This window comes from Scyliorhinus torazame, chromosome 8, assembly GCF_047496885.1.
Source record: "Scyliorhinus torazame isolate Kashiwa2021f chromosome 8, sScyTor2.1, whole genome shotgun sequence".
Taxonomy (NCBI): domain Eukaryota; kingdom Metazoa; phylum Chordata; class Chondrichthyes; order Carcharhiniformes; family Scyliorhinidae; genus Scyliorhinus; species Scyliorhinus torazame.
In genome coordinates, this window is record NC_092714.1 from 153021858 (window position 1) to 153048645 (window position 26788).

The window sequence follows — 26788 nt, forward strand, 5'->3', positions numbered from 1 at the left end:
TCCTCCAACACCATGGACTCTTGTGAGGTTTGTGAAGTTCCTTGGTGAACACCTTCTTGAAGTCCAAATACAGCATATCTACTGGTTCCCCTTTATCCATTCTGATTGAGACTTCCTTGAAAAATTCTAATAAATTAGTCAGACACAATTTCCCTTCCATGAAGCCATGCAGACTCTGCTTGATTTGATTATGATTTTCCAAATGTGCTGCTATTACTTCCTTAATAATTAATTTCCACATTTTTCGGCCGATAGTTACCCACTTTCTGTCTCACATTAGCAGTTTTCCAATACTCCAGCACCTTTCCAGATTCCAAGGACTTTTGGAACATTACAACCAATGCATCCACCATCTCTGCAACTACTTCCTTTAGGATCCTAGGATGAAAGCCATCAGGACCAGTGGACTTATCTGTCTTTGCCCCATTAGTTTGTCTAATACTACTTCTCTCGTGATGGTGATGGTATTTTATTGCTCTCCCATATTCTTCAGTATTAATGGGATGTTTGAAATATCTTCCACCATAAAGACTGATGCATATATCTGTTTAACTCCTCTGCCATTTCCTTCTTCCCCATAACTATCTCCCTAGATTGATCTTCTAAGGGACCTATGTTTACTTTGACCTCTTTCTTCCTTTTTTTATATTTGAAGAAGCTCTTATTGCCAGATGTTCCTCACTAGTTTGCCATCATTGTTTATTTTCTCCCTCTTTATTATCTTTTTAGTCCATTTTGCTGGATTTCCCAGTCTTCGGGGCTATCACTGACTTTTGCCTCCTTATGAGTTTTCTTTCAACTTAATTACCTCCTTAAATGTCTGCCACTGCTTGTTTATTGTCTTTCCTGCTAATCTAACCGCCCAGTCTACTTTAACTAACTCTATCCTCATTTCATTGTATTTTCCTTTATTGAAGTTAAATGCAGTTGTTTCTCACACTCAAAGCTGTAGTTAGTTACAGTATTCAAAGATAATAATAGAAATAACAAAGAAGAATCCATAGAATCCCTGCAGTGCAGAAGTTGGCCATTCAGCCCATTAAATCTGCACTGATCCTCCGAAGAAACATCCTACCTACACCCATTCCCCCACCCTGTAAGTAAGAGACAATTTAGCATGGCCAATCCACCTGCGGGAGCAAACCGGCGCACCCGGAGGAAACACACGCAGACACAGGGAGAACGTGCAAGCTCCACATGGACAGTCACCCGAGGTTGGAATTTAACCCGTGTCTCTGTCACTGTGAGGCAGTAATGCTCGCCACCGTGCCACCGACTGTGTTGTCATGGTTGCCCAGTTTTGAACTGTTTGAAATCTACCCCATTTAACATATTGATATGACACACAACACAGTGCAGGTTATCCTTAGTGTTAAAAAGAGACTTTGTCTCCACAAATACTGTTCAGTCATCACTTCTACCATTAGTATCATGAACAAATGCACCTTTGACAGGTATGTTGGTGATGGTGAGATGAATTTGGTTTTCAGTGTAATTGCTTCTCCCAAAACGTACCACAGACCCACCTGACAGAGATGTCCTTCAGAACTCAGTCAGATCGATCAGTAGTAGGTATTATCAAGCCATTCTTGGAGCTTTGTTGAAGTCACCCACTTTGAGTACATTTTGTCACCCTCTTGAGGTGTTCAACCTGGAGGAATACTGATTAGTCAGCTGAGAGAAGGCAGTGCCCTTGTTTGACCTGATGCCGTGAGACTTCATATGGTCTGAAGTCAATACTGAAGACACCCAGGAGCACTGCCACCCAACTGCATACCACTGACTTTGTGATGCTGGTTGAATGGTATATATTGACCAGGATATCATTGGAACTGCACAATCCTTCTTTGAAGAGTGCCAAGGGGTCATTCTTCTGCTTAACATGTTGAAAAGCACTTTCAACCATGCATTAGTCCCTGAGTTCTGAACTTATGTGTCAGCCTAGATTGTGTCCCCAAGTTGCTGGAGTGGCCTTTAACACTCAATCTTTTGACCAAAAGAAGAGAAGACGACGAACTGAGCCAAGACTGTCATCTAAATGGGGTAGTGTTACTTCATTTCTCCAATTTGAATTGTGGGCTCTTAGTTTCTATGTGAAATATGAAGACTCGTGTTTGAATACACGTTTGGCTTTGACATTTGCTTTAAAATTTATCCAGACTGTTCAAATCTCATTTATGTGTAATGGGTAAGGGTGGATATGGCAGGTCTTGAGTGAAGCTTCATATTGAGCTTAGATACTTAGGACGATAAAACTGAGCTGTACTTGATTGCGCAAATTAATACTGGGAAGGTCTGAAATATAAGTCACAGCAGATTATTTCACTATAGTAAGAACAGAAAATGCTGGAAAAAGCTTGACCAGTCTGGAGCATCTGTGGAGAGAGGAACAGAATTAACGCTTTGAGATTATATGACTCCAGAGTTCTGAAGAAGTGATACAGATTCGAAACATTAACTCTATTTCTTTCTCCACTGATGCCGCCAGGCCTGGTGAGTTTTTTTCCAGCATTTTGTGTTTTTATTTCAGATTTCCAGCAACTGCAGAATTTGACTTTTATTTTTGATTGTTTCACTATAATGTTTTGGGATTACATGTGCAACTGATATGAGCAAAGTTTAAACCACATTTTTTCCGCCAGGCTGAATCTGATATTACATTGCTGATTGTCATATTTGTTCTTACAGATTGATTTACCCCATCCATCCATCCTTCAGGATTCTAGCCTTAGCCGAGCCTCCTGTGGTGGGCAGTAGCATTCAGCAATGGTTGGGCTCGGAGCTACTGACCATGTTCCTGTATCACAGTGTTAAACCGCTTGCCGTGGAAGAAGAAGCTGATATTCTGACAAAAATGGTAAGAATTGCTTGGGTTTAGACCCTTGCTGTTTCTATCAGTTCAGGATGTTTGCGACTTGAAATTTTCTTTGTGTTTTTGGGTTGAAATAGCCACACTATATTAAATACGTCTTGCTGAATTGCCCAAATATGTGTAGGTAGCCAGGGTCCCAGGTTCAAATCCGGACTTGGTTCACTGTCTGTGCTGAGTCTGCACGTTCTCCACGTGTCTGCGTGGGTTTCCACAGGTGCTCCGGTTTCCTCCCACAAGTCCCAAAACACGTGCTGGTAGGTAATTTGGACATTCTGAATTCTCCTTCTGTGTACCCGAACAGGCGCCGGAATGTGGCGACGAGAAGCTTTTCACAGTAACATCACTGCAATGTTAATGTAAGCCTACTTGTGACAATAATAAAGGTTATTATTAAAATATCAATTCGAATCTGCTTCCTCAATATTTCCAAACCCTAGGTCACTTGACGTCCAAATTCCTAAACCCTTATACTTTGCATTATACTTTGCTTTAAACATTGACATTTAAACCTTGTCAAAGTGAGTTTGCTCACTGATGATTACACAGAGTTCATTACCATTTAAGATTCCAGAGATACTGAAGCGGTCCGTGTCCACTTACAGTAAGACCTGGACACTATCCAGGTTTGATGTGAAAAGTGGCAAGTAACATTCATGCCACACAAGTGCCAGGCAATGACCATCTCCAACAAGAGAAAATCTAACTATTGCCCCATGATATTCATTGGTATTACCATGACTAAATCCTCCATTATCAACATCCTGGGGGTTACCATTGACCAGGAACTGAACTGGACTAGCTGTATAAATACTGTGGCTATAAGACCAGGTTAGACGCTGGGAATCCTGCAGCAAGTAATTCACCTCCTGACTCCCCAAAGCCTGTCCACCACATCCAAGGCACAAGGAAATTTTGGGAGATAACAAATTCATCCATCATCTCTGCAGCAACTTATTTGCGGGGATCTATTTATATAGAACATACAGTGCAGAAGGAGGCCATTCGGCCCATCGAATCTGCCCTGACCCACTTAAGCCCTCACTTCCGCCCTATCCCTGTAACCCAATAACCCCTCCTAACCTTTTTGGTCACTAAGGACAATTTATCTTAGCCAATCCACCTAACCTGCACGTCTTTGGACTGTGGGAGGAAACCGGAGCACCCGGAGGAAACCCATGCAGACACGGGGAGAACGTGCAGACTCCGCACAGACAGTGACCCAGCAGGTAATCGAACCTGGGACCCTGGCGCTGTGAAGCCACAGTGCTATCCACTTGAGCTACTGTGCTGCCCACTTCTCAACTGTTATAATTTCTGACCCAAAGATTAAAGGAGTCAATCGGATAAATTTTGTTTTCAAGTAGACGGCATGGCAACATTTTTTTTTATTTATAAATTTTTAGAGGACCCAATTATTTTTTTCCCAATTAAGGGGCAATTTAGCGAGGCCAATCCACCTAACCTGCACATCTTTGGGTTGTGGGGATGAGACCCACGCAGACACTGGGAGAATGTGCAAACTCCACACAGACAGTGACCTGGGGCCAGGATCGAATCCGGGTCCCCAGCGCCGTAGGCAGCCATGCTAACCACTGCGCCACCATGCTGCCCAGCATGGCAAAATTAAACCGAAAATGCTTCTGATCTTTCGAAATTTGAAGTGTGATTAATAACAACATCTGGGAACCAAAAGACAACAAGAATACATAGCAAATGCCACCCTTATTAAACAGCATATTCTCCAATTCAACGTGAGCAACACCACAGGAGATTTGCTAACACATACTAGTTGATCTCGTCTGCCATTACTCTGGATGAAGACCATGTGGAGATGTCGGCCCTCCCTGCTGCCTGGAAAGTCACCAGCGAGGTTGCCTGTACCAACTCTGGAAGCCACAACTGCATCTTAACGTAGTTCAGAGGAGTAGTTGGCTGAACTCATGGCAGGATATCCCGCTTCTAAGAGCCTAATCTAAGGTTTGGCAGGTACTAGCAGCAGCACCATGAACATTGACTGCTGTTGGTACTGCAGCAGCCCATGGAGCCAAAGTAGATGGCGTCGGGGCTTCCTCGGGCTAAGCAGGCATGGGGTGGTGCGGAGGGGTGATCCCCGCAGGAAGAGAGTGGCCTTCCAACTGGGCTGTATTTCTGGCTCACATGCAATTTTTAGGTCCAACGGGATGGAAGGCAGGGAATAGTTGGGCCAATGAATTCTCATGATCTTTGGTCCCTGTTTTCAAGTCATACATACCTTTTCCTTTAGTCTGTATAAAGGAAACTTTCACAATTCTGAATGTGACGTAAGTAATAGAAACAAAATATAAATGGGATATAAAAGCATAATTCATAATAATAATCTTTATTATTGTCTCAAGTAGGCTTACATTATCACTGCAGTTACTGTGAAGGTCCCCGAGACGCCACACTCCAGTGCCTATACGGGCACACTGAGGGAGAATTCAGAATGTCCAATTTATCTTGCATCACGTCTTTCGGGACTTATGAGAGGAAACCGAAGCACCCGGAGGAAACCCACACAGACACGGGGAGAGTGTGCATACTCCGCATAGACAGTGACCCAAGCTGGAAATCGAACCTGGGACCCTGGAGCTGTGAAGCAACAGTGCTAACCACTGTGCTACCGTGCCGCCCACAAAACATTGACAAAATTAATTTCAAATTTCTAGATTTCAATATAGCCACTATCTTTTGTGATATATCAATCTGTTTTACCAGTAGTTCACTTGATCAGCCACTGGCACTATTTTTAATCAGTTTCTGAGCATTATTAACACAGAGTTACCAGCATTTATGCTTTCGCAGGCCATTTACATCTTGCATTGATCATGTGAACATCCAAATTTAGTTAAGTCTAAAGTTGCACAAGGATTTTAAGAACTCCCTATATTTAAATTTAGGTCAACAGTAACTTCCCAGTTACAAACTGGAAGACAAAGATTTGAGCCGGATTTCAGTTGTAATTAGTTATAAAATTAAAGAAGAATCCATATAATCCCTGCAGTGCTGAAGGATGCCATTTAACCCATCGAGTCTGCACTAACCCTCCAAAGGAACACCTTACCTAAGTCCATTACCCCAACCCCGCCTATCCCCACAAGTAAGGGACAATTTAACATGGCCAATCCATCTAACCTGTACATCTTTGAACTGTAGGAGCAAACTGAGCACCCGGAGGAAATCCACGCAGACACGGGGAGAATGTGCAAACTACACACAGTCACCTAAGGTTGTAATCAAACTCGGGTCCCTGGCGCTGTGAGGCAACAGGGCCAATTACTGTGCCACTGTGACGAAGAATGAATAAAATATTCAAAAAAGTATCACTTCAGTTATGAAGATAGATTGGAGAAGTTGGGACAGTTTTCCCCAGAGGAGAGAAGATTGAGAGGAGATTTGATGAAGGCATTCAAAATCATGAGGGCTCTGAATCAAGTAGATAGAGAGAATTTGTCCCAGATGAAAGGATCGAGAGCAAGGGGGCACACAATTAAAGTAATTAGTAAAAGAAGCAAAAGTGATATGAAGGGCAACATTTCATGCACCAAGTTGTTAGGATCTGAAGGGGCGGCACGTGGCGCAGTGGTTAGCACTGGGACTACCGCGCTGAGGACCCAGATTTGAATCCCGGCCCTGGGTCACTGTCCGTGTGGAGTTTGCACATTCTCCCCGTGTCTGCGTGGATTTCACCCCCACAACCCAAACATGTGTAGGTTAGGTGGATTGGCCACGCTAAATTGCCCCTTAATTGGGAAAAAAATAATTGGGTACTCTAAATTTATTTTAAAGTAAGTTTAGGATCTGTAATGCACTGCCTGACAGTGTGGTGGAGGTAGCTAGGTTCAACTTAAGCATTCAAAAGAGAATTAGACTGTTATCTGAAAACGAAGAATGTGTATGGTTACGTGGAGATGATTGGAAGTGGTAGGAGGTCAGTTGATTATGCAGAGAGCAGGTGCAAACTAAATGGGCCAAATGGCCTCCTTCCTAACAATTCTGTGAACAGCTGGGATATCTCCCCTGAGTTCTGGTCAATATTTATGCCACAAACGAGACCTAAAAACAGGTTATCTGAACCATAGCTCATTGCTGTTTGTGTGTTCTTGCTGCACTCAACTTTGACTGTCACACTTCCTGCAGTGCAGCAGTGACTACCTCTGAAAAGTGCACCATTGCCTGTGAAGTGGTTTGGGGGCATCCTGAGGTTGTGAAAGCTACTGAAAGTCGAGTTCTTTCTACCTGCTTGGAAAATTATTGGTACATGTTGTCTTGTCCCTGTAGATTCCGGGTGTCCCGAAAGAGACCGTTGCACAATTATTACGTTTTACTCAGAAGCTTCGGCAGACCAACGACCCTACAGTAAGTTCAATTTAGCCGCAAAACTATTCAAGTAAAACAAGCCAGGGGAAGATGCCTGACCAGGATATAAAAGCAGAAAATGTTGGAAAAACTTAGCAACCCTGGAAGCATCTGTGGCGGAAGAAACCGAGTTAACATTTCAGGTCATGAGCTTTCAACAGAATTGGGCTGGTTATGATACACTGTGTAGGGTGTCTGTTTTAATTCAGAATACTATGGATATGTATTCTGAAGGGGTAGAGTCATCCCTGAAGTTTGCATAAGGCAGAGAAACCTTTACAAGTGTCCTACTTGATCTAGTAGCAACTGTTGTTCTGCACCTCCCATGGTTAGGTGGTTTGGTTGGTTTGATGGGTCTGCTGATCCATATTTGCCCTATTTTTGTACGTTGTTAAGCTTCCAGGAGCAGTTTTAAGCTTGAGAGTTTTGTGCTGTCATCCACTTTCATAGTTTTCCAATGTTTGCTGATAGCGCAAAACCTAGTGGGGATTCGAGTTGTGAGGAAGATGCAAAGCAGCTTCATGGAGATTTAGACAGGCTAAGAGAGTGGGCAAGAACATGGGAAATGGAACATAATGTGGAAAGTGTGAAGTTATCCACTTTGATAGGAAAAACAGAAAGGCAGAGTATTTCTTAAATGGGGAGAGGTGAAGTAGATTGATGTCCAAAGATACCTTATGCTTATTCATGAGTCACTGAAAGCTGATATGCAGGTGCAATTAGGAAGGCAAATGGTATGTTTGTCATTCTTGCAAGAGAACAGGAGTAACGAGATCTTGCTGCAATTGTGCAGAATCTTGGTAAGACCATATCTGGATTATCGTGTGCCATTTTGGTTTCCTTATCTGAAAAAGTGTTTGTATTTTGTATATACTGGCTAAATTGAGAATGCAACAAAGGTTCATCAGACCAACCCCTGGGATGGTGGGATTGTCCTCTGACGAGAGATTGAGAAGGCTGGACCTCTATTTTCTATAATTTGGAAGAATGCGAGGTGTTCGCATTGAAGCGTGCAAAATTCTTACAGGCTCGACGATAGATTCAGAAAGGATGTTTCCCCTAGTTGGGAGGTCCAGAGCCAGGGGGACACAGTCTCAGAGTAAGACGTAGCCCATTTAGGATTGAGATGAGGAGTAATTTCTTCAATCAGACGATGGTTTATCTTTGAAATTCTTGACCTAGAAGGCCAGTCATCGAGTCTGTTCAAAACAGAGGTCGGTAGATATCTGGATACTAATGACATTAAGGGTGTTGTGGCCAGGGTTTAGAAAACTCCAAAGTATATCATGGAGTTCACCTGACCAACAACTGTTTATAGATTTTGGTTATGAGGAACATACCTTTCAGGTGTTATTTAACAGAGGCCTTAAGCACTTTTAATCAAAAACATAGTTTATTCTACGAATTTAGTTAACGTTTCTGAAACACACATAGTAAGCATTGTTATCAACTCCAAACATAAATACCCCACACAGCTATAGTTCTCTCTCTCTCTCTCTCTCTCTCTATATATTATATGTTATATATATAAAACCCTTAATAACTTCCGTTTCAACTGTTCCAATTTGATAACAACATCCAATAAAGACTTCCGGTTGCGGCGATGCCTTGCTAGCCGCACGTTTCGGCGGCTCCAGCTCCGACGGACCTTTGGGCGACGCAACCTGGTGTGGGGTGAGTGAGTAGGGAGTCTCCCCCCCCCCCCAACGAAGGAGGAAAATATCGGCGGCGGCGGCTGCAGCGCGAGGAATCGTCGACGAAAGGGAGAAGACACAAGATGGCGGCGGAGAAAGCCCAGGCGACATGGGGGCCCGAGCAAGATGAATTTTTGAGACGGTGTGTGGAGCTACTAAAGAGGGAGCTGCTGACCCCGATGCTACAGGCAATTGAGGGGCTCAAGGAGGCACAAAGGACCCAGGAGACAGAGCTCCGCGTGGTGGAGCAGAAGGTGACGGATAATGAGGACGAGATCCTGGGCCTGGCGGTCAAAACACAGACGCACGAGGCACTCCATAAAAAGTGTATTGAAAGGATCGAGGCCCTAGAAAACAGAGCGCGAAGGAAGAACCTTCGGATACTGGGTTTCCCTGAGGGAGTGGAAGGAGCGGACTGTGGAGCTTATGTAAGTACGATGCTAAGCTCATTGATGGGTGCTGAGGCCCCTGCGGGCCCCTTGGAGGTGGAGTGGGCACATCGGATCCCGGCGAGAAGACCAAAAGCGGGAGAACCACCCAGGGCGACAATCGTGCGATTTCACCGCCTTAAAGATAGAGAAGAGGTCCTGAGATGGGCTAAAAAGGTGCGGAGTAGCAGATGGGAGAATGCAGTGGTACGGGTGTACCAGGATTGGAGTGCGGAGGTGGCGAGAAGGAGGGCGAGTTTTAACCGAGCCAAGGAGGTGTTACACAAAAAGAAGGTGAAGTTCGGGATGCTGCAGCCGGCACGACTATGGGTCACGTACCAGGAGAGACACCATTATGTCGATACGGCGGAAGAAGCATGGACCTTTATTAAAGAGGAGAAATTGGATCGGAACTGAGGGACTGATACTGTAGGGAATGTTATTGTTATTGTTATGGTTGATGTAAATAGAGAAGTAAATTGGGATGGGGGGAGACACTAGGAAATGTGGGCACCGGTGAGGGGGGAAAGAAGGGACATAGGTGGAGAATGAGGAATGGGAGGGGGAGAGGAAAGGGAGCTGCGCCACAAGAGGCGGGTCAGATAAAGGGATGTTCCCGCGCCAGAAAGATTATGGCGGGAAGACAGGCGCAAGGCGGATGAGAGTTCCCCACCCGGGGGGGGGGGGGTCAAGGAGTGAGCAGGAGTAGCCGGGGTCAGTTGAAGTCAGCTGACTTGCGGAAGTAATATGGGGGGAGCAATCACGCTAGAAAGGGATCTAGCCGGGAGGGGGGACAGACAACTGGGTTGCTGCTGCGGAAATCAAAAAGGAAATGGCTAAAGAGTGGGTGGACGGGGATGGAATGCGACGCCTGGGGAGCGAGTGGGAGCGCGGAGGCGGGATATGGGACTGGCCTAGAGAAGGTGATGGCTAGTCGACACGGGAGGGGGGCAGGTAGCCCCCTAGTGAGGCTGATCACGTGGAACGTGAGAGGCCTGAACGGACCGATTAAAAGGGCCCGAGTGCTCGCACATTTGAAAGGACTAAGGGCAGACGTGGCTATGCTCCAAGAGACGCACCTGAAGGTGGCGGACCAAGTGAGGTTAAGGAAAGGATGGGTGGGACAGGTGTTCCACTCAGGACTAGATGCAAAGAATAGAGGGGTGGCCATATTGGTGGGGAAACGGGTAGCATTTGAAGCAAAGAACATCGTAGCAGATAGCGGAGGTAGATATGTAATGGTGAGTGGCAGGCTGGAGGGAATGGAGGTCGTGTCGGTTAATGTATATGCCCCGAATTGGGACGATGCGGGATTTATGAGACGGATGCTGAGTCATATACCGGACCTGGAGGTAGGAAACTTGATATTGGGATGGGACTTCAATACCGTGCTGGACCCAGGGCTAGATAGATCCAGCTCAAAGACCGGAAGAAGGCCGGCAGCGGCCAAGGTGCTCAAGGGGTTTATGGACCAAATGGGGGGAGTGGATCCATGGCGATTTCTTAGACCGAGGGCCAGGGAGTTCTCCTTCTCCCATGTCCATAAAGTGTACTCCCGGATAGATTTTTTTGTTTTGGGAAGGTCGTTGATCTCAAGGGTGGAAGAAGCTGAGTATTCAGCCATAGCGGTTTCGGACCATGCCCCACACTGGGTGGACCTGGAACTAGGAGAGGAAAGGGAGCAAAGAGCACTCTGGCGATTAGATGTGGGATTGATGGCGGACGAGGGAGTGTGTGGAAGAGTGCGGGGGTGTATTGAGAGATACCTGGAGGTCAATGACGATGGGGAGGTCCGTGTGGGAGTGGTATGGGAAGCACTAAAAGCGGTGGTCAGAGGAGAGCTGATCTCCATTGGGGCCCACAAAGGGAAAACAGAGGCCAAGGAAAGGGAAAGATTACTGGGGGAGATTTTAAGGGTGGATAGGGAATTTGCAGAGACACCGGAGGAGGGACTGTACAGGGAGAGGAGACGACTCCAGACGGAGTTTGACCTCCTGACCACCAGAAAGGCGGAGGTGCTGTGGAGGAAGGCACAGGGGAGGAGGTATGAATATGGGGAAAAGGCTAGTCGCCTGCTGGCTCATCAGTTGCGAAAGAGGACAGCGGCGAGGGAGATAGGGGGAATTAGAGACGAAAAGGGAGCCACGGTGCGAAGAGCAGGGAAGATAAATGAGGTGTTCAAGACCTTTTATGAGGGACTGTATAGGTCCCAACCCCCAGAGGGAGAGGAGGGGATGCGGCAGTTCCTGGATCAATTGAGGTTCCCGAGGGTGGAGGAGCAGGAGGTGGAAGGCCTGGGGGCACCGATTGGGGTGGACGAGGTTATTAAGGGGCTGGGGAGCATGCAAGCAGGGAAGGCTCCGGGACCAGACGGGTTCCCGGTGGAATTTTATAGAAAATATGTGGACTTGTTGGCCCCGTTGTTGGTGAGGACGTTCAATGAGGCCAGGGAAGGAGGGACTTTACCCCCGACAATGTCGGAGGCGACGATATCGCTAATTTTGAAGAGAGATAAAGATCCGTTGCAGTGCGGGTCCTATAGACCTATTTCATTATTGAATGTGGACGCCAAATTGCTGGCAAAGGTACTGGCATCGAGGATAGAGGACTGTGTCCCGGGGGTGGTGCACGAAGACCAGACAGGGTTTGTAAAAGGGAGACAACTGAATGTTAACGTGCGACGACTATTAGGGGTGATAATGATGCCCCCAGTGGAGGGGGAGGCAGAGATAGTGGCGGCAATGGATGCAGAGAAGGCATTTGATAGGGTGGAGTGGGAGTATTTATGGGAGGTGTTAAGGAGGTTTGGGTTCGGGAACGGGTTTATTAGCTGGGTCAAACTTCTTTATGGGGCCCCAACGGCAAGTGTAGTCACGGGTCGGCAAAGATCGGAGTATTTCCGATTATATAGGGGAACAAGACAGGGATGCCCGCTGTCTCCACTGTTGTTCGCGTTGGCAATTGAACCTCTGGCCATGGCGTTGAGAGACTCCAGGAAATGGAGAGGGGTGATTAGAGGGGGAGAAGAACACCGAGTCTCGCTATACGCGGATGACCTACTGTTGTATGTGTCGGACCCAGCGGGGGGGATGATAGAGGTTATGCGGATGTTGAGGGAGTTCGGAGATTTCTCGGGATATAGGCTCAACATGGGGAAGAGTGAACTATTTGTGATACACCCAGGGGACCAGAGTAGAGAGATCGAAGGCCTGCCTCTAAGGAAAGTGGAAAGAAACTTCCGATACCTGGGGATTCAGATCGCTAGGAGCTGGGGAACCTTGCACAGACTTAATCTGACACGATTGGTAGAACAAATGGAGGAGGACTTCAAGAGGTGGGACATGCAGCCTCTGTCGTTGGCGGGCAGAGTGCAGGCAAGTAAGATGATGGTCCTCCCGAGGTTCTTATTTGTATTTCAATGTCTTCCTATACTAATCACTAAGACCTTTTTCAAAAAAATAGAAAGGAGCATCACGAGCTTCGTGTGGGCAGGGAAAGTCCCGAGGGTAAGGAGGGGGTTCCTACAACGTAGCAGGGACAGAGGAGGATTGGCGCTACCGAATTTGGGCGACTACTATTGGGCCGCCAATGTGGCGATGATTCGTAAATGGATAATGGAGGGAGAGGGAGCGGCGTGAAAAGACTGGAGAGAAAGTCCTGTAAAGGGACGAGCTTAGAGGCGCTGGTGACGGCGCCGCTACCGTTCTCACCAAAAAAGTTTACCGCAAACCCGGTGGTGGCGGCAACATTGAATATCTGGGGACAATGGAGGCGACAGAGAGGTGTGTGGGGAGCCCTGGTGAGGTCCCCAATCAGGAACAACCATAGGTTTGCCCCAGGAAGAATGGATGGAGGATTTCAGAGCTGGCACCAGTTGGGAATTAGGAGGGTGGGAGATTTATTTATAGATGGGACGTTTGCGAGCTTGGGAGCATTGGAGGAAAAGTATAAGTTGCCCCGGGGAAACTTCCTTAGATATATGCAGGTGAGGGCGTTCACTAGACATCAGGTGAGGGAATTTCCACTGCTCCCGGTACAGGGGATTCAGGACCGAGTCCTTTCGGGGGTGTGGGTCGGAGAGGGCAAGGTGTCAAGAGATATACCGAGAGATGAGGGAAGAGGGGGAGGAGTTGGTGGGTGAACTAAAAGGAAAGTGGGAAGAAGAGCTAGGGGAGGAGATAGAGGAGGGTATGTGGGCTGATGCCCTAAGCAGGGTAAATTCCTCTTCCTCATGCGCCAGGCTTAGCCTGATTCAATTCAAGGTGCTACATAGAGCACACATAACGGGAGCAAGACTGAGCAGGTTCTTTGGAGTGGAGGACAAGTGTGGGAGGTGCGGCGGAAGCCCGGCAAACCACGCACATATGCTTTGGTCGTGCCCGGCACTGGAGGGGTATTGGAAGGGAGTGACGGGAGTGATTTCTAAGGTGGTGAAGGCCCGGATCAAACCAGGCTGGGGGCTAGCTCTATTTGGAGTTGCGGATGAGCCGGGAGTGCAGGAGGCGAGAGAGGCCGACGTTGTGGCCTTTGCGTCCCTAGTAGCTCGGCGTAGGATTCTACTCCTGTGGAAGGAGGCGAAACCCCCCGGACTGGAGGCCTGGGTAAACGATATGGCGGGGTTCATAAAACTGGAGCAGATAAAGTTTGCCCTGAGAGGATCGGCTCAAGGGTTCACCAGGCGGTGGCAGCCATTCCTCGACTACCTAGAGGAACGTTAGAGGGAAGACCGATGACCAGCAGCAGCAACCCAGGGGGGGGGGGGGGGTGGAAGTTTTAGTTTATGTTAAATGATTAGATTACCATGTTGATTAGCCATTTGTTTATTGTTAAACTTTCTTTACTGTTATGTTTGTTCTGTAAGGGGAAAAAATTTTGATCGAAAAAATTGCAATAAAACATATTTTTAAAAAAAAACATCCAATAAACCAGAAAACCCCTTTTGCCAAAACAGTAGGTTTGAATTCTTTCCAGAAAACAGTTATCACTTTTAACTTATCAAGTGATCTGGACACCTTTTAACATGCAGAGAGAGAGAGACAAGAGAAACCTTCTTTGTCTGAATCCAGCTTCCAACTGTGTAAAACGAAAGTAAAACTGAGCCACAGCCAGCTCACAGCTCAAAATTAAAGTAAAACCCAGAGCTACAGCCCAGCTCCAATGACAGCACTGAAGCCATGTGATAATACAAACCATTTCTTAAAGGGACACTCCCATGACAAGGGATACGGGGCTATTACGGGAAGATGACGTTGAGGTAGAAGATCAGCCATGATCTAGTTAAGTGGTGTAGCAGGCCCGATGAGCTGAAGGGCCTACTCTTGCTCCAATGTTCCCATTTCCTAAAAGTCCAAGCCTGAAGGATTTCTTTGTCTGACAGGTGCAAGTTGGTTGTTTTTCAGATGGATTCCTTTCCAAAGGAATTTGATCGCAGAAATTAAAAGATCAGGAGGTGAAGAAGTCTCAGAAAAGTGAGGAACTATTGTGTTTCAGAGCAGGGATAAAAGAAATCTTGTATTTGCAACGCAGTTTATCAAGTCAGCCAGCCACTCTTTTTCGGAGATGGGTTTGAGTTCCACTCCAGATGTGAACAGAAAATTCAAGCTAAAACTTTGGTGCAGTACTGAGGGAGTGCTGCACTGTCGGTGGTGCCATCTTTCAAATGAGATGCCAGCTGAGACCCTGTAAACCGTCTCAAGTGAACTTTAAAGACTCATAGCACTATTTCAAAAAAGAGCAGCAGCGTTCTCCCTAGTGACCAGTATATATCACTTGACCAACACCTCTAAAAACTGATTAGTGGATCACATTATTGATCGTGGGAACATGCTGTGCGCAAGTTGGCTGATACCATTCCATCATTGTAACAGTGACTAGACATCAAAAGGTGTACATCAATGGCTGTAAAAAGCTTTCAGATGTCTTGAGACCCCGAAAGATACTGGGCGAGATCTATCAGCACCCGAACTGCCCAGCTCGCCAAACCTCATGAGATCTAATACCATCTTGCAAGATATCACAATGTGGGTGGGATCACTTTTTAGCAAATCTGCTTATTAGAGTGAGACAGCTAGTCTCATTTGAATATGCACTCCCACGATCTAACCAAGGCATGGGATCTAACCCCCTCGCCTTGGAGATCTTGGACGAGTGCTGTTCAGTGCTGGTTTCCACAAACGGGGACGTGGTGGATGGTGTTCATGGGGGTCTTCCAGGGGATCAGAGGTCCCCAGGTGCTTGCCCTCTGGTCAGGATGGCACCGTGGCTCTGCTGGTACCACCCAGTCACTGTGACACTGCCAGCTGGCAGGGGCACTGCAAGGCTGGCAGTGCCATGGTGCCAGGCTGGCAATTTTCCCATAATGGGGATCCGGCCCAGGATTATCCTGTGCAGTTACAGGGGGCCCGGGAACCCCTTTTAGGTGAGTTGGGGCTTGGAGGTGGTTTGCATCGGGGGGAGTGGGTTGAGAGTTCGCAACGGCGTTTGAAAATGTTTTAAATGGCTGCCCCGCACTCATCCTGTACTAAGGGGTGCCGGCGAGCACAGTGGCATAATCTCAGATCAGAATTTCTCTTCAAATGTTTTCTTTGCAGCTTTCCTCAATTGTAAAGTAATCTTGGAAGCTTTGTGAAGATAAATGGCTGTGAATACTGGATCATTTATTTTCTTTGTTCTTTCAGGCACAGTCTCTGGCTTCATCACTTTCCACACGGCAGTTACTCCGAATCTGCAGCCGATTCTCTCGCTATCCAGAAGAAAGTCTGTACCATGCTATAAATAAAGCCTGTCTCTCCAGGTAGCCTGACCTTTTGTTCTTGACCTTTGTTAATCAGTGCTCACCGACTTTGGAGGTCATTATCGAGCTCTTCTCAGTGTTGTCCAGAACAAAGACCAGCAATGGGTCGCAAAGCAGCTGATAAGAGCTAATAACAGGGATTATGAAGGGAAACTTGCAAGAGACATCAAAAGTAATAAAAAGAAATGTTATAGTTATATACAGGGAAAACGGGTGGTGAAGAACAATGTAGGCCCACTAAAATCTGAAAATGGAGATACTGTCAGTGATAATAGGGAAATGGCAGACATGTTGAACAATTACTTTGCCTCAGTATATATAGTTGAAAAAGAGGATAACTTGCCGGAAGTTCTGAAAAAACATTAATAGTCGTTAGAGGACAGGGACTTAATACAGTAACAGCATCAGTAACTTGGAAATTATTGGAACTAAAGAGTGACAAATCCCCATGATGGTATCCATCCAAGGGTTTTAAGGTGTGTCCAGGAGAAGAGATGACGTTTTAGAAGTTTGGGAGGGAATTGCAGACCTTAAGCCTCGTCAACTGAAGGTATGGCCACAACGATGGGAATTGGGAATGATAAGCCAGAATACGAAGACTCAGATATCTCGGATGGTTTTAGGGCTTGAGGAGGTACAGGGATAGGCCATGGAGGGATTTGAAAAAAATTATGCAAATTTTTAATTTGAGGCTTTGCTTGACCGAGAGCTGGTGTGGATCTATGTGCCCAGGGTCGATGGTGTGAGTGGGTGTTGTGTAAGTTAGGGTATGGATGGCACAGCATCCAATGAGATTAACAACACGAAAGTGAAAGTTTTCATCAAATCAAGGATTTGTTTAGGGATTACAGTCTGGAGTGCTCCTTCTTGAAGAGTGTAGAATCACTGTCAGCAACTCTGGATTTCCATGTTATTATGCACATGTGCAGACTCCTGAATGCTGTCCGTTTCAGTGCCTACTGACAGCGAATGCTGATTTTTACCATCATTATGACTACAAAATGAGACCTAATATTTTATGCAATGGATTGTTGTGATCTGTTATGTGCAACCTGAAAGAGTTGTGGAAGCAGAATCAGTAATAACTTAATAAGAAGCAACTTTCAGAGCGGTGGGATAAGAGCAGCGAGTGGAACTAATTGGGTAATTCTTCCAAAGGGCCAGTACTGACACAATGGGTTGAATGCCTCCCTTTGGTGCTGTATGATTCTGTGAAAAGCTTTTGTGTGATTTTATATTCGGAATCTCATGCAGAAATTTGGATCAATTTTACAAATACATGCAGCATGGAGAAGCTTTACCCTGCCATGCCAGCCATGCACCATGCTTTGACAAAGAGTCATCCAGACTCAAAACGCTAGCTCCATTCTCTCTCCACAGATGCGGTCAGCCTGCTGCGATTGTCCAGCTTTTTCTGTTTTTGTTTCAACTTCCAGCACCTGCAGTAATTTCTTTTATCTTATTCATCTTATCCATTTGGTTAGGAAGCTGTGTGCAGCATGCCTGTCATGTCCGGATACATGTTGTTTGCAGACTGGGGTTCATGTCGTTTCCCAATTTCTTAAACTGAGCCTCATAAAAGTATTGTAAAACCTCTCGTGTGATTCAAACATATTTTTAATGCCAGGTACTAACCGCACGACGACTCGCCCATCGCACTCCTAATTTATAAGGTTCCCCCACCAGACAGTTTAAAAAAAGGTGACATAATTTCATAACCAGTACAGTATGGCTCACACAGCAGGTATCAAGGTAAGACAAATATAAACATGCATTTGTTTCTCCAGGTTTTTGCCAAAACTCGCTCAGTCAGCTTTGCAGAAGAATCTGAAGGATTCGGGGATTGAGGCAGCATCTGATGATGTGGAGCAGCAGGAAGAGGCGAAAATCAGATGCAAGTTCAAATTCACTCTGTTCTCCTTTTGTAATCTTGTTGACTTGCGATCTGTCACGAGTATTAAATCTGTGATCTATCTGCAATTCTAGGTGAAATCAAGTCTGGGCTTCTTACAATTGGGAAGGTTTCCGTTCCATTGTACAATCCAGATGAAAAGATGAAAGTACCAGATGTGCTCTTTTATGAAAACACCCAGGTAATTTAGATTTTCAGATATCTAGCTGCCATTATGAATGGGATAGAAGGACTTGCAGCTTCCAAAGTGCTTTTCAGCAAGCAAGCACTTTTTGAAGGGGAGTAGTCACTGTTCTAATGTATGAAACATGGCAGCCAACACTGAGCAAGGAAAATACCGACAAACAGCAATAGTCACAGTATCTCTTTGGAGTGATGTTGGTTGAGGGATAAATATTGGCTAAGTACCCTGCTTTGAATAGTATCATGGGATCTTTTACATCCACTTGTGAGGGCAGATGGTTCTTCAGGCTAATGGCTGATGCAGAAGATCCCACCTCCAGAAGTGCTCAATAAAGCGCTGGAGTGTCAGCCTAGATTTTGTCCTCAAATCTCTACTGGGACTTGAACCTTTTCTTTGGAGCCGTGGATTCTGCCACTCAGCCGCTCTATGCTGGAACACAGTAAGTGAGACTTTTCTAGATGGTTGATGGGTCCAGTGCAAAATTAAGGATTAAGCCAGAGAGCAGGGGTAAGATATTTTACTTGCAAGGTTGATGATTACCAGAATTAGTAATTGAAGCAGAAACCATGTTAATATTTAACAATTTGTAAATGATGGGAATAAAGAGATGAAGTGACAGTGGTCTTGGCTGCTGGCTGGTGAGCTGTTAAGAACCTCTTTTTCAGGAAGGCCCACCTCATTTTGGTGCATGATACAGGCACGGACAGACCAGCGGCAGTCTTTCACCGGGGTCAAGGACCCCAAGGGCAGATATTCCGCTGACCAAGAGCTGCTGGCCAATCAGAGGCCATCAGACCTATTGAATGGCAGTTCCACTGGGGAAGTGGTGCCTTCTACGGGTACAACACCCACCTGATGCCTGGGATCATCGCTAGATCCCAGGCCAGAGGTGAGTGGTGGCAGGAGGGAGTGGTCATGGGCTGTGGATCAAGGGGTGGGAAGCGGGGTGTCAGCAGCAAGGCCAGGGGGTTGGCTCTCAGTGAGTGCCTTTGAATGAAAGACTTTTCCCTGGCAGCCTGCAAAAACCAAAGAAGCAACAATGGAAATAGTCTCTCTGTAGAAAATGCAGAAATTACTCAGCTACATTTGTGGAGGGAAGAAGTATGGTAACCATTTCAGGTCATAGCCAGAACCCATGCTACTTGACCACACCTGTAGTATTGTGCACAGTTTGGGTCCCCTTATTCGGAGGAAAGATGTAGTGGCATTGGAGTCAGTTTAGAGGAGGTTCACTAAGTTGATTTCAGAGATGAAGGGCTTTTTGTATGAAGAGCCATTGAACAGTGTAAGCCTATACTCTCGTGTTTAGAAGAATGAGAGGATATCAAATTCAGGTACACGAGATGATAAAAAGGATAAAAGACATGGAGCGGATGCTTCCTCTTGTGGGGTATTCTAGAATGAGATGTCATAGTCTTAGGATAAGAGGGAGCAAATTTAAGACTGAGTTGAGGAGAAACTTTTTCTCGAAAGGGTTGCAAATCTGTGAAATTCACTACCCCAGAATGCGGTGGACGCTGGGACAGTGAGTAAATTTAAGGAGTTCACAGATTTTTAATTGGTAATGGGTTGAAGGCTTATGGAGAACGGGCAGAACAGTGGAGTTAAGGCCAGGATGAGATCAGCCATGATTGAATGGTGGAGCAGACTCGATGGGCCAAATGGCCTAATTCTGCTCCTATAATCTTATGAACAGATGAATTTATGACCTGCTGAGGGCTTGATTCAGTTTTTATTTTTTAAAAAGTGCAGCGCATTTATGATTGTCATTCCTTTTATACTCTTAATAGCTACATATAAGTATAGCTAATTCTATCACCCATTGGATTTTCTTTTTATCGTGGTGTATATATCACCAGGAATGTTCTACGACCTTCAGAGGCTAGATTCACAGTATAAATGTGAGCCAGCTACAGTGCAGACTTTGTTTGCACTGAGTGCTGAATTTGGGTGCATTTGAGTGCTATAGTGAGAGTTTGGTGACTGAGGGATAGTAAGGGTTCATTTTTATCTAAAGTCTAGTCTTTCTTTTATTTAGTTAATTAACTTAAAAGTTGCTGTTTGGTTTAGAAGAAGGTGAATTTTCAATCAGCTTTAAACAACGGTTCTACTTGTAGCTACTTTCAGCTGGAGCTTGTTAATTAGTTAATTGGATTAGGCCAGTTTTCAGAGGCTAGATTCACAGGATAATGTGAGCCAGCGACAGTGCAGACTTTGTTTGCACTGAGTGCTGAATTTGGGTGCATTTGAGTGCTGTAGTGAGAGTTTGGTGACTGAGGGAGTGCTGAATTTAGGTGCATTTGAGTGCTATAGTGAGAGTTTGGTGACTGAGGGAGTTAGGTGAGGAGGGAGTAAGGTGCTCCTTTCATTTCATTTCCTACATTTCCTCAAACAGCGTGAAGGGAGCCGGGGGTTTACAGAGAGTGCAGCTGACTGGGAGCAGAGTTGGAGGGCGGAGTTCCAGTTGGTCCACAGGGCAGCTATATTCTGTAAGGTAAGAGGGGATGGAGGCTAGGGCAGTTTCATGCTCCTCCTGTAGGATGTGGGTGGTGAGGGATACCACCGGTGTCCCCGCTGACTATACCTGCGGGAAGTGCACCCAACTTCAGCTCCTCAGAGACCGTGTTAAGGAACTGAAGCTGGAGCTGAATGAACTTCGGATCATCCGGAAGGTAGAGGGGGTAATAGACAAGAGTTACAGGGAGGTAACCACACCCAAGGTACAGGACAAGAGTAGCTGGGTTACAGTCAGGGGAAAGAAAACGAACGGGCAGACAGTGCAGGGATTCCTCATGGCCGTTCCCCTTCAAAACAAGTATACTGTTTTGGATGCTGTTGGGGGGGATGACCTACTGGGGGAAGGCCCTAGCGGCCAGGTCTCTGGCACTGAGTCTGGCTCTGGGGCTCAGAAGGGAAGGGGGGAGAATAGAAAAGTAATAGTGATAGGAGACTCAATGGTTAGGGGAATAGATAGGAAATTCTGTGGTCGCGAGCGAGACACCCGAAAGGCATGTTGTCTCCCGGGTGCCAGGACCAGGGATGACTCGGATCGTGTCTTCAGGATCCTTAAGGGGGAGGATGAGCAGCCAGAAGTCGTGGTGCACATTGGTACCAACGACGTAGGTAGGAAAAGGGGTGTGGATGTAATAAACGAGTTTAGGGAGTTAGGCTGGAAGTTAAAAGCCAGGACAGACAGAGTTGTCATCTCTGGTTTGTTGCCGGTGCCACGTGATAGCGAGGCTAGGAATAGGGAGAGAGTGCAGTTGAACATGTGGCTGCAGGAATGGTGTAGGAGGGAGGGCTTCAAGTATTTGGATAATTGGACCGCATTCTGGGGAAGGTGGGACCTGTACAAGCAGGATGGGTTGCATCCGAACCAGAGGGGCACCAATATCCTGGGAGGGAGGTTTTCTAGTACTCTTCGGGATGGTTTAAACTAATTTGGCAGGGGAATGGGAACCGGATTTATAGTCCAGCAACTAAGGTAGCCGATGTTCAGGACGTCAAAGCGTGTAGTGAGGCAGTGGGGAAGGTAACACTGACAAAGGAGAGTACTTGCAGGCACGGAGATGGGTTGAAGTATGTACACTTCAACGCAAGAAGCACCAGGAATAAGGTGGGTGAACTTAAGGCATGGATCAGTACTTGGGACTACGATGTGGTGGCCTTCACGGAAACCTGGATAGAAGAGGGGCAGAAATGGTTGTTGGAGGTCCCTGGTTATAGATGTTTCAATAAGATTAGGGAGGGTGGTAAAAGAGGTGGGGGGTGGCATTATTAATTAGAGATAGTATAACAGCTGCAGAAAGGCAGTTCGAGGAGTATCACCCTATTGAGGTAGTATGGGTTGAAGTCAGAAGTAGGAAAGGAGCAGTCACCTTGTTGGGAGTTTTCTATAGGCCTCCCAATAGCAGCAGAAATGTGGAGGAAGAGATTGGGAAACAGATTTTGGAAAGGTGCAGAAGTCACAGGGTAGTAGTCATGGGTGACTTTAACTTCCCAAACATTGAGTGGAAACTCTTTAGATCAAATAGTTTGGATGGGGTGGTGTTTGTGCAGTGTGTCCAGGAAGCTTTTCTAACGCAGTATGTAGATTGTCCGACCAGAGGAGGGGCAATATTGGATTTAGTACTTGGTAATGAACCAGGGAAAGTGATAGATTTGTTAGTGGGGGAGCATTTTGGAGACAGTGACCACAATTCTGAGACTTTCACTTTAGCAATGGAGAGGCATAGATTTGTGCAGAAGGGCAAGGTTTACAATTGGGGGAAGGGTAAACGTTGCTGTCAGACAAGAACTGAAGTGCATAAGTTGGGAACATAGGCTGTCAGGGAAGGACACAATTGAAATGTGGAACTTGTTCAAGGAACAGATACTGCGTGATATGTATGTCCCTGTCAGGCAGGGAAGAAATGGTCGAGTGAGGGAACCATGGTTGACAAGAGAGGTTGAATGTCTTGGTAAGAGGAAGAGGGAGACTTATGTAAGGCTGAGGAAACAAGGTTCAGACAGGGCATTGGAGGGATACAAGATAGCCAGGAGGGAACTGAAGAAAGGGATTAGGAGAGCTAAGAGAGGGCATGAAAATTCTTTGGCAGGTAGGATCAAGGAAAACCCCAAGGCCTTTTACACATATGTGAGAAATATGAGAATGACTTTGAGTGAACGTAGGTCCGATCAAAGACAGTAGCGGGAGATTGTGTATTGAGTCTGAAGAGATAGGACAGGTCTTGAACGGGTACTTTTCTTCAGTATTTACGAATGAGAGGGGCCATATTGCTGGAGAGGACAGTGTGAAACAGACTGGTAAGCTCGAGGAAATACTTGTTAGGGAGGAAGATGTGTTGGGCATTTTGAAAAATTTGAGGATAGACAAGTCCCCCGGGCCTGACGAGATATATCCAAGGATTCTATGGGAAGCAAGAGATGAAATTGTAGAGCCGTTGGCAATGATCTTTTTGTCCTCACTGTCAACAGGGGTGGTACCAGGGGATTGGAGAGTAGCGAATGTCGTGCCCCTGTTCAAAAAAGGAATAGGAATAACCCTAGGAATTACAGGCCAGTTAGTCTTATTTCGGTGGTAGGCAAAGTAATGGAAAGGGTACTGAGGGATCGGATTTCTGAGCATCTGGAAAGACACTGCTTGATTAGGGATAGTCAGCACGGATTTGTGAGGTGTAGGTCTTGCCTCACATTCTTATTGGATTCTTTGAGGAGGTGACCAAGCAGTGGATGTAGTGTACATGGATTTTAGTAAGGCATTTGATAAGGTTCCCCATGGTAGGCTTATGCAGGAAGTAAGGAGGCATGGGATCGTGGGAAATTTGGCCAGTTGGATAACGAACTGGCTGACCGATAGAAGTCAGAGAGTGGTGGCGAATGGCAAATATTCAGCCTGGAGCCCAGTTACCAGTGGTGTAACGCAGGTATCATTTCTGTGTCCTCTGCTGTTTGTGATTTTCATTAATAACTTGGATGAGGGAGTTGAAGGGTGGGTCAGTAAATTTGCAGACGATACGAAGATTGGTAGAGTTGTGGATAGTGAGGAGGGCTGTTGTCGGCTGCAAAGAGACATAGATAGGATGCAGAGCTGGGCTGAGAAGTGGCAGGTGGAGTTTAACCCTGAAAAGTATGAGTTTGTCCATTTTGGAAGGACAAATATGAATGCGGAATACAGGGTTAACGGTAGGGTTCTTGGCAATCTGGAGGAGCAGAGAGATCTTGGGGTCTATGTTCATAGATCTTTGAAAGTTGCCACTCAAGTGGATAGAACTGTGAAGAAGGCCTATGGTGTGCTAGCGTTCATTAGCAGAGGGATTGAATTTAAGAGCCGTGAGGTGATGATGCAACTTTCCAAAACCTTGGTAAGGCCACATTTGGAGCACTGTGTACAGTTCTGGTCGCCTCATTTTAGGAATGATGTGGAAGCTTTGGAAAAGGTGCGAAGGAGATTTACCAGGATGTTGCCTGGAATGGAGAGTAGGTCTTACGAGGAAAGGTTGAGGGTGCTCGGCCTTTCCACATTAGAACGGAGAAGGATGAGGGGCGACTTGTTCGAGGTTTATAAGATGATCAGGGGAATAGATAGAGTAGACAGTCGGAGACTTTTTCCCCGGGTGGAACAAACCATTAGAAGGGGACGTAAATTTAAGGTGAATGGTGGAAGATATAGTGGGGATGTAGGTTGTTTACCCAGAGAGTAGTGGGAGCATGAAATGCACTGCCTGTGGAAGTAGTTGAGTCAGACCTTCAATTTCGGGACCTTCAAGAGGCTATTGGATAGGCACATGGATTACGGTAGAATGATGGGGTGTAGATTCATTTGTTCTTAATCTAGGACTAAAGTTCGGCACAACATCGTGGGCCGAAAGGCCTGTTCTGTGCTGTATTTTTCTATGTTCTATGTACCTTCTTGGTGCTATATGAGTGCAAGTTGTTGTTGCGTAGATGTACATGGTTGGTGTAGATGCAGGTTCAAGATACATTCAAGAGGGAATTGGATTATGATCTAAAAAGGAAGAATGCGTAGAGTTACGGGGAAAGAGCAGAGCAGTACTTCATTGGAGAGCTAGCACAGACGCAATGGGTCAAATAGCCTCTTACTGTGCAGTATTTTTCTGTGATTCTGTCTACAACAGACACAAATATGAGGTGAGGAAAATCCAGTGGTGGAGAAAGTTGGGACTGATGGGTGCAAAATTACCTACCCCTCCTCGTCATGTCTCCAGTTACTCATATAGTGCATCCAAAAATGTTATTTCTGGAAAGAAATCTACCTACTTTGTATAAGAATGAATCAATGAATTTTTCCACAATCAAAGGGAGCCTGTTCTATGTGGATAGTCTCATAACAAATACAATTAACACTGCCCATTGCTTTATAGGATGAGAATTCCTATTTGTTCAAAGTTCTGAAGAATCATAGAATTTACAATGCAGAAGGAGGCCATTCGGTCCACCGAGCCTGCACCGGCCCTTGGAAAGAGCACCCTACTTAAGCCCACGCCTCCACCCTATCCCCGTAACCTGACCTAACCTTTTGGACATTAAGGGCAATTTAGCATGACCAATCCACCTAACCTGCACGTCTTTGGACTATGGGAGGAAACCGGAACACCCGGAGGAAACCCACGCAGACACGGGGAGAAAGTGCGAACTCCATACAGACAGTCACCCGAGGCCTGAATTGAACCCGAGTCCCTGGAGCTGTGAGGCAGAAGTGCTAATCACTGTCCCACCATGCCGTGTAACTCATTCAATTGCCAGTGCAGTTCAGGCTGATCCAGCGTTCAAATGTATATATAATTTCAACCCACACTAGCTCGGAAACTCATTTCCGACATTATGAACTCTGAATGTTTCCTGCTGAAAACAGCACACTATTTTCACCTCTTTTATTCCACAAAATTATATAGTTTGAGGGAAGACCATTGTCATGTGGCCCAATGTTGCACATGACAATTTTTTCAATTATTAATTCTTGGGATATGTGTGTCACTGGCTAGACCAGCATTCATTGCCCATCCCTAATTGCCCATGAGAAGGGGTGATGAGCTGCCTTCTTGAACCATTCCAGACCATGTGGTGCAGGTATACCCACAGTGCTGTTCGGGAGCGAGTTCCAGGATTTAGACCTTGTGACAGTGAAGGAACGGTGGTATATTTCCAAGTCAGGATGGTGAGTAGCTTGGAGGGGAACTTCCAGGTGATGGTGTTCCCATGCGTCTGCTGCTCTTGTCCTTCGAGATGGGTGTCGTTGTGGATTTGGAAGGTCCTGCCTCAGAAGTCTTGGTGAGTTTCTGCAGTGCATCTTGTAGATGGTACACACGGCTATCACGGTGGAGGGAATGAATGTTTGTGGATAGGGTGCTAATCAAACGGGCTGCTTTGTCTTGGATGGCATTGAGCTTCTTGAGTGTTGTTGGAGCTACACTCAACCAGACAAGTGGAGGGTATTTCATCACACTCCTGACTTGTGTCTTGTGGGTGGACAAACTTTGGGGACTCAAGTGGTGAATTATTCAGGATTCCTGGCCTCTGACCTGCTCTTGTAGCCATAATATTTGCATGGCTAATCCAGTTCAGTTTCTGGACAATGGTAACCGCCCCCCCCCCAGGATGTTGATAGTGGGGGTTTCAGTGATGGTAATCTCATTGAATATTGTACAGTGATGGTTTGATTCTATCTTGTTGGAGATGGTCAGTGCTTGGTGCTTATGTGGCGCAAATGTTACTTGTCCCTTGTCAGCCCAAGCATGGATATTGTCCAAGTCTTGTTGCATTTGGACTGCGTCAGTGTCTGAGGAGTGACGAATGGTACTGAATATTGTGGAATCATCCCCACTTCTGACCTTAAGATGGAAGTCAGGTTATCGATGAAGCAGCTGAAAACCGAGGATACTACTCTGAGGAACTCCTGCAGTCATGTCCTGGAACTGAGATAATTGACCTCCAACTCCCACAACCATCATCCTTTGTGCTAGATTTGACTCCAACCAGTAGAGTTTTCCCCTCAATTCCGATTGACT

At 46.1% G+C, this 26788-nt stretch overlaps 1 protein-coding gene across 1 annotated transcript in view; it reads left to right on the forward strand.

The window, feature by feature from the left end:
* vwa8 (von Willebrand factor A domain containing 8) overlaps positions 1 to 26788 on the forward strand; it is a 625928-nt gene that overhangs the window by 271812 nt on the left and 327328 nt on the right. Inside the window, exons 15-19 of the mRNA XM_072514383.1 lie at positions 2689 to 2857; positions 7172 to 7249; positions 16049 to 16164; positions 17952 to 18058; positions 18151 to 18257. Coding sequence (XP_072370484.1) covers positions 2689 to 2857; positions 7172 to 7249; positions 16049 to 16164; positions 17952 to 18058; positions 18151 to 18257 — 577 coding nt within the window. The remainder of the gene's footprint in view (positions 1 to 2688; positions 2858 to 7171; positions 7250 to 16048; positions 16165 to 17951; positions 18059 to 18150; positions 18258 to 26788) is intronic.